Raw genomic sequence first — 8,378 nt, forward strand, 5'->3', positions numbered from 1 at the left:
AAACTCTTCTATCAGATTGTTCATTATCTCATTGGCCAAGACTGAGTCCCATGGCCATCACCAGCAGCAGAGGAAGCTAGAAAACAGTACAGTACGATCATAATTGGCTCTGACTAATTAAAACTTATCACCTGGGGTTCTGTTAGCAAGAAGAAAGGAAGTTATCTGTATTAACAGGCAATGAATCATGTCTCTTCCAGGGAGGACCAAACAATGACAATTCCAGCAATTGGTTCTGTACACTATTTCACACCTCCCCCCCAGCTCCCCCTCTCTACTAACTGCCCAACCGGACCTCACGTCAGGGTTTACCTTTTATACACAGGAACTTACCTCTTGTCTATTCAACATTAATTACTGGTATAACCAGATGTGTTTCTTTGGTTTTAGGATATAGAAACCCTTCTGATTTCACTTTAAGGCTTTTTTTTTTTTTAATTAATGTTTTATTTTTGGTTGCATTGGGTCTTTGTTGCTGCGCGCAGGCTTTACTCTAGTTGCGTCGAGCGGAGGCTGCTCTTCGGTGCGGTGCACGGGCTTCTCACTGTGGTGGCTTCTCTTGTGGAGCACAGGCTCTAGGTGCTCGGGCTTCAGTAGTTGTGGCACGCAGGCTCAGTAGTTATGCCACGCGGGCTCTAGAACGCAGGCTCAGTAGTTGTGACACACGGGCTTTGTTGCTCCGCGGCATGTGGGATCTTCCCCTACCAAGGATCAAACCGGTGTCCCCTGCATTGGCAGGCTGATTCGTAACCACTGCGCCACCGGGGAAGTCCAAGGCTTTTTTTTTTTTCCTTTTTCACAAAAAGGACAAAAAGATGTTTAGTGTTTGGCATCTCAACTGTAAGGACAGGAGGTGTGGGCGAGATATAAGTCTGACGATTTTGACTCTATAGCCAAAGAGACAGTCAAAGGAGGAGTTAACTTTATTCCTAGAACAGTCTTTCATGCCAGTAGGCAAGTTTGTCTTCCCTTCAGCAAAGATTAACTCATCGCCAGAAGTGGGCAAAATAAATAGTTGAAGAGATTTATTGTCTCTTTTTCCTGCCCTGAAAAGTTAAAACTTCCGTCATCCACAGAGGGCAGTGTCACCCTCGCTGAAGTCAGCTAACACAAATGAGCTCCTTCAACAAACTCTCTTGTCTGTCTTGCTTGTTCTTTGAATCATAGCACAAGTTCTGAGTCATTTAACAGATCAGCTGAATAAACACATATGTGTATTCAGTCTAAGACATGAACAATAAAGTGATCTGGGGGGTGACCTGGACCTGGGATTTTTCTTTGGACTCTCATTAGAAAATACAAATTTGGCCTGTAATAATAATATGAATCTGCAGCCTCAACATTTCTGCGTTTGCTGGCAGGACTAGCTCCGTATATACCAACTCCTCAAGTTCTCACCCAGGTTCTTTGTCAATTCGTTTTCCCCTTGGAATACTCTAATTAGTGCTCAACTAATAGATGTTCAACCAACTATCGGGAGTGTCTTACATTCTTTCTTTTGTCTTACCAGCTTAGTATTTCCATTCAGGACATTTTATCTCTGTGCAAAGACAGGAGTAGAAGCTGACGAGTGGATCAAGATATTACGCTGGAAGTTGGTGAGTTATTCATGTCTCTGGACACCTAGTACTCAGAAATCACATGTTGATGATTTCAAACATATTTCTATTGAAAGAGTCAGACAAGCCCCGAGAACGGACGGGAGGTCTACTTGCAGGCTTATGGAAGAGTCTCTTCGTTCTGCTGGGATGTGAAAGGGATGGAGAAAGGAGTAAAAGAAAAAGAACGAAGATGCACTGGGGTCTCAGCCCCAGAGCCTAGCCTGGCACCCTGGTGTCTATCAGGCTTCCTATAAGTGTGTGGGCTGGTCCAAGTTTGCCTGGAGGAGGACATGTGGGACCAGAGGTCAGACAGAGGAAAGCTGACGTATTTCTATAGTAGAAAATCCTTTTATTTTGTCAGAGAAGGAGGCTCATCAGAGATACTTAGCTTAATGTCCAGTGTTAAGTGTTACTGTGTGCCAGTCAAGGACAAAAGGTGTGTTAATTTATCTGCTTTCTATGTACCTCCCAGGAGGAAGACAGTTTATAAGAATTTACTAGTCTCATGCATTTTTTTGCGTGTTTGCAAGTGAGTGAGTTGTTGGCCAAGAACTTGTCCTTAAAGCTTTCTCAAATTTCCTATAAATACCATCTTGAAACCCTTCATGTTTTCAACTACAGACAATTATTCCTAATTTTTTAAATGAAGTTAGCTGATATATACAATCTTATTGAATATTCCTTTCTAAATACTGGGATTTTTGCATTTGGTTATCTTTTTAGTTTGAGATCCAAAGCAATATACCAGTCATTCTGAGATAGTTCCAATGTATTTGATATTCAGTGGGGAAATACTCTGCCATATGAAGCTTTTGCTCAAATACGAATCACTTTTAAATTTCTTCTATTTTGTAACTATGCAAGTGACACAATCATTAGAGAAAATTTAAAGTAAAAATATACCAAATGCACATCCTTTCAGACTTCTCCCTCTGCAAATAAGTATTAAACAAAATTTAATCATTCTGTAGTGCTCTTTACTTGCTCACTCCACTTAGCAATATATCACGAACCTCTTTCCATATCAATAAATTTAGATCTATATCTTCATTTTGATTCGTTGAATAGTAGTGCATTTTATGGATTACTAAAAGTATTAGGCCAGTTCCCAATGTGTGCACGTTTTAGCAACCACTTTACAGTACAGTCTCCTGAGAAAAATACAGAAAACCAGAATGAAACCTGGGGAGGAGGGGACATGATAATTAATTTGTAGTTGCACCGTTTTCTTACTAGTCAGCATTTCTTATTTAATGTTTGTTAAAAGCCAAAGTCTGTTATCTTAAAGTTGCTCAATAACAAATACACGTGGGTGTGCTTTCTTGTAGTCTCAAATAAGAAAACAGCTTGATCAGGGGGAAGGCACAATCCGATCTCGGTCATTCATCTTTAAATAGACAGACCTTCCTCGATGAGGGATGCCCTGACCCAGGATCAGGGTGGAATGTTCCTGATGTTGTGATCCACAGCAGGTTGCAGATGAAAGCTAAGATTTTTCTGCAGAAACAAATCAAAAGCAGATGCGGATTTGGACCTTTCAGAAGACACCACATTTGCTGACTCAGAAAACTGCTGCCCTTCAAGGTCCTGCCATGTCCCTGAGAATACCGAAGGCTCCTCGTTCTGATCGAGGCGGATGAACCACTGCGACCAGGCGTGCTCGATCTTAGAACACGCAATGGGAGATGGTTTTCGTTTTCCCTCGTTGTCCCCAAGCTGGTTGACATTAGTTACCCAAAGTCCCACTCTGCACCAGGGTCAACTCATCTGACTTCCGGGTTGTGCTATTATCCAGGAAGGAAACAGCTATATATGTAGGCCGAGGCTTGGACTGCTTTTCAGAAAGTGTATTGAGATAGCAAATGTCCAAGATTGGGGCAGAGGAGCAGTATTGTTTCTACTTTTTTTCCCCTTTATACAAAAAAACAATTTCCAAAACTAAAATGGAAAATGTTTGTAGTATTTATTTTCTCTTTGCAAAAGGCTCAGATACCTACTGGGTCCTTTCTTCCCCTCTAATGATAAACCTGTGAGAACTAAATCTCCTATGGGCTATTGGGTAAGATGATAAGGATAATGGAAGGTGCAATCTTAAAAAAGCATCTCTTTTAGTCATTTTGGGGGAAACGCTTTAAAGAGTGAGAAAACATAGAGGAAGAGTGATAAAGTAGTAACTTGTAGTTTAATAATACCACGTCAATTATTATCATAACAATAATAGAGCACCTGTAAGCACTAAGTTATCTTCATCCAACAGTTTCTCAAACCGACTGAAAGAAACTTTTCAACAAGAGTGTGTTATAACAATCCCTTCCCCAGAGTGAGAGGGAGGTATTGGCCCAAGAGAAGAAAAGATGTACCTTGCACCGCACGGAACACCCTACGCCGTATTCAAGAGCAACTTCTTTTGTCTATTGAGGGAGTAACACTAAATCCACATGCAAAGGGTAATGATGTGTTTGTTACACAGCGTTTTCAAGCCAGAACAAGGGGATTGAAATAGGGGCATGAGATACTGGCATCCAGAGCTCCTAAATAGATTTTAACCCCTTCTGTTATCTTTATTAATACTGCTTTTTGAGACTGAAGTTTGAAGGGAGACAAAAGTGGAGGAAGAACCCAAACAAAAAGGTTGTGGAGCAAAGGTATGATATGATGCTGCTCTTGCAGTCCAAAGGGCTACCTTGTTGAATACGCTTCTTCTGTTATTTAAACACCTAGGACTCAGAAATTACATTAAATCTTTGTTATGTTTCAACAAGGTTTTTAATGTATTTTGTAATGTTTGTATCATACGGGATAAAGCAAGTGTCAAGTTAAAATGTATTGTGTCAAGTTTGCAAAGTAAGGAGTTAAGACATAAATCTTCACTGAGACGTAGTTTTGTTTTTTCTTAGATCCAAGGGTGTTGTGTAGGTAACATTGTTTTTACTTTTTGTAAAATATGTCATGTTTATTTACATCCTTTGGTTATCTTTATTCAAAACAGCATGATTTTGCTGTGCCTGTAATATTTTCCTAGTATTTTTAATAACTGTAATTTAAAAGAAATATAACCAATTACTATCATAAATAGCAATGAAGAGTCCACTTTGGTTAGACTATGAGCTACAGAGGATTCCGAGTTGAAGAAATAATCCCCGTCCTCAAGGAGTTTTCAGTTGAATATGGAAAAGATAAGAAAGACATCCAGGATGATGTACAGAAGTAAATACGATAAATACTGCAAGTGAGGCACAAAAAGCTAATATGATGGAGTGGGCTTCAGCTGGGATAAAGCCATTTTCTGGAGGGTTTTGACATGAAACGGACGATCTAACATACACCATGCAACTAGTACTACCCCAGATGCTTTACCTGCTCTCGGCAGCCCTGAAAAGTGATCGCGATTTCACCACCCGAGAGATCTCAGCGAAGGGCCCTAGGACGAGGGAGGAGGATTCGTGCCAAATCGGAGTGGGGCTGTTTGGGAGAATAGCTGTCTGTGTCAAGCTCTGTCGCTAACAGTATGTGCTCATCATAAAGTACCTGAAGACACAGCCGAAGGACTAGCAGTTATTCTCAGAATCCCCCCAAGCCCGGGAAAATCTTGCCCCACAGAAGCACTGCTGCCTCTGGACCAGGGGAGCGCCCCGCTCAAAGGTAAGATGGCTGTTACTGTCTCGGAGGGAAACCCGTCCCTATTCCTGGGCCACTGGACAGGACACTGAGCAGGCCACGTTCCCTCTCTTCCAGCCACAGGGCACTCGGGAGACTGGGCTCTTCGGTCCTTCCCTCTCACTCACGCTCGGGATACAGGCCAGGGAGTTACACCGAGTCTCTGCCTGTTTCAGGCAGAGAGCAAGAGAATTATTACAGGGTGAATATAAATTCGACTTCCCTCCTCTACTGCTACTTCAGGTCAACTGCAGCAAACTTGTAGTTTTGTCAAAGTCTTCCCAGGCACGTTGAGCCTACACTCCGCTCACCACGATTCAGGCTGTCTGGGCATGACGTCGAGCAGAGCTTCTTAAATTATCTGTGGAAAAGGGCCAGATTTGCTTCCTTTTAAAATTTATTTTCTATCACAGACTGGGAATTTGTAAAATCCAATAAGTTATTAGAACACTGAAGTAAAAATACAACTATCACAATCCCATTTTTAAAATCAAATTCAATAGACGACATAAAGTTAGTAGGTCTGTGTTTTAAACCCTTAACCCTCAACTTCTGTAACGTATTTTGTACTAACAGAACAGCCCAGTCTGTGGACATTTCAAGTAGGTCTGGCTGGTGGACAGCCACGTAAAATAAAGCAAGAGCCCTCTTGAGAAAGACTTCATCTTGATGTTGCTAGGCAGCTGTTTCATACATGTGCTTAATAACATCTACAATCCCCTGAATTTATATAAAAGAGGTGATGCTCCATAACATGGGTGGGGCTCATTCAAGCAGTTGAAAGGCCTCAAGAGCGAAACTCGGGTTTCCATGGGGAAGAAATTCTCCCTGTAGACTGCAGCCTCAGCTCCTGCCCGAGAATTTCCAGGCTTCTGGGCTGCCCTGCAGATTTGGGGCTTGCCAATTTCCAAAATCAGGAAACCAGTCCCTTGAAATAAGTCTAATTCATGTATAGCCTACTGGTTGTTTTTTGGTGAACCCCAAGTGATACAACTTTCTTTCCCCAAAACCTCATCACCATTTTATTATAGATTTTGTTGTTTGCTGAAATATTTTATTCAGTTAATGTTATCACTTTGGGGTAGTTAACCATTCAATAAGTAAAGTTTATGGTGAAAAGGGTCACTCCCGGGAACCCTGTTCGCCAGCTTCCTAGTTCCACTCCATGGAGGCTACCCATGTTACCACGTTCTGTGCATCTTCAGCGACACCTATCATATACAAGCAAATGTGAACGTACATCTATGTTTTTTCTTCCTATGCTTAAGTTGTAGCATAGCACACAGTTTCACACCATGCTTTTTCTTCTGAATATTATGTTTTGGAGATCATTCCATCTCAGTACCTAAAGTCTTCTTCTTTCTTTTTTCCATTGGGCAAATGTAGAAATTTCTTTAACCAACCCTCTATGATTAGGGTGAACATATAATCTATCTAAAGTGGGACCCTTCAGAGTTGAAAGGAGCGCTCATAATTACACCCAGAACAGCAGGTATAAACTGGCATTGTTACAAAAACAAAAAACAAAAAAACCGGTCACCTCATCTATGATGGATACTTGTTTCCAATAATGTTACTAAACTGCAATGACTGTAAGTATATACTTTTCACACCTCCATATGCATCGGTAACATGAATATCTAGAAGTGGAATTGTGGGCTTTTGTGTCAATTCGACTCAACATGGGGTGCCCAAATTAAGTATTTTGTGTCTGTGGGTTATCTTTCTCTGGAGAATCCTAATACATTGGGTGAAAGGTTATGTGCACTTGAGTTTGGTAGAGATTACCAAGTTGTCCTACTTAGAAGGATATAACAATTCACACTTCCATCAGTAGGGCATAAAGAATGTCTGTGCTAATTTTTAAATAAATCTTTCCCAATTGACTTACGATGTCATCTTTACAATGTTTTAACTCCTCATATGTATGTACTAAAGTCTGTTTCTGGGTTATTCTGTTCTACTGATCTGTCTAGTTGTGCACCTGATGTAGTTTTACACTATCCTTTAAAAATAATCTAGTTTTATATTACCTTTTCAAAAATTCCTTAGAAAGTTTCACCTTATTTTTCTGGATGAACTGAAGAATAATTTCACTATTATACTGCTTAAAATAGAAATTTTTAATAGTAGCAGTGTTCACCACGCAAAGGGTAAGTATCTCCATTTATTAGTTCTCTTTCCTGGGTGGTGGGTATGAATGTATGTAGGTATACATATAAAATTAGCAGTAATTACAATTTTGGTCACCTCATTTATAAAAGACTTTCTTGTTTCATGCATCACTGCATTGGCAAAAACTTCCTGGACACTATTAAATAATAATCTGGATAATGGGAATTCTAGATTTTAATGGATGTGTCTAATGTTTCATTAGGTTAGAACAATTAACTATTTATAGCATGCTGCAGGTAAAACATATCTCCTGCCTCTCTTTCTTTGTGAAGGCTGTTGTTCTTGCCCAATTTAAATGCCCCATATTCTGTGTTTTCTACAGCATCCTGTGCACAGCCTCATCACAGCACTTCCTATACCTGTTCCACTTACTAAGCTGTACATTCTTTAAAGATGGGTACCACAATTTCGTCTCATATTTGTAGAGGACGGGAGAAGAGAGGGAAGGAGGGAGGAAGAAAGGAAGGCAAGAAGAAGGAAGGAGGCAGGCACAGCGCCCGGCTGATCTCACTGCACAACTTGAGGGACTGCATTCGTACACATGTCAGGTGAAACGCGCTCCTGGAGCACAGAAATATGACGTACACTGCGCTCCTTAGAATTCTGCAATGTGGTAGCGCTAGCGAATGGTGCACACAGGAGGTGCTCAATGCCAGGTACCAGTGACAAACTCTGATTGTCAAAGATCCTAGGAGGAAATTAACAACCTTGAATGATGGACTGCATTCCTGAAAATGAAAAGCACATGCTAGAACTGTGATACCGATTTCAGAGATTAAGTTAGGCTCATGGATGAGGTTTATTTTCCAACTGACAGTTTATGTTAGGTAAAACGGTCTCCAAACCAGACGTGAAGCAGTCACTTATTCGTGTGGTTTAAAGAGTGAATTAAGTTAATTATAGTCTTTAAACGTTTGAAAACAGTCTGGGGGAAAAAAACCTACA

The 8,378-nt window shown here is 40.7% G+C and overlaps 1 protein-coding gene across 1 annotated transcript in view; it reads left to right on the forward strand.

Moving 5' to 3' along the window:
- Positions 1 to 4,362, forward strand: part of DAPP1 (dual adaptor of phosphotyrosine and 3-phosphoinositides 1) — a 63,320-nt gene extending 58,958 nt beyond the window's left edge. Inside the window, exons 8-9 of the mRNA XM_059066912.2 lie at positions 1,511 to 1,598; positions 2,930 to 4,362. Of these exons, the coding sequence (XP_058922895.1) occupies positions 1,511 to 1,598; positions 2,930 to 2,998 (157 nt within the window). The 3' untranslated portion in view covers positions 2,999 to 4,362. The remainder of the gene's footprint in view (positions 1 to 1,510; positions 1,599 to 2,929) is intronic.
- Positions 4,363 to 8,378: the final 4,016 nt, after the last annotated feature.

This window comes from Kogia breviceps, chromosome 6, assembly GCF_026419965.1.
Source record: "Kogia breviceps isolate mKogBre1 chromosome 6, mKogBre1 haplotype 1, whole genome shotgun sequence".
NCBI lineage: Eukaryota > Metazoa > Chordata > Mammalia > Artiodactyla > Physeteridae > Kogia > Kogia breviceps.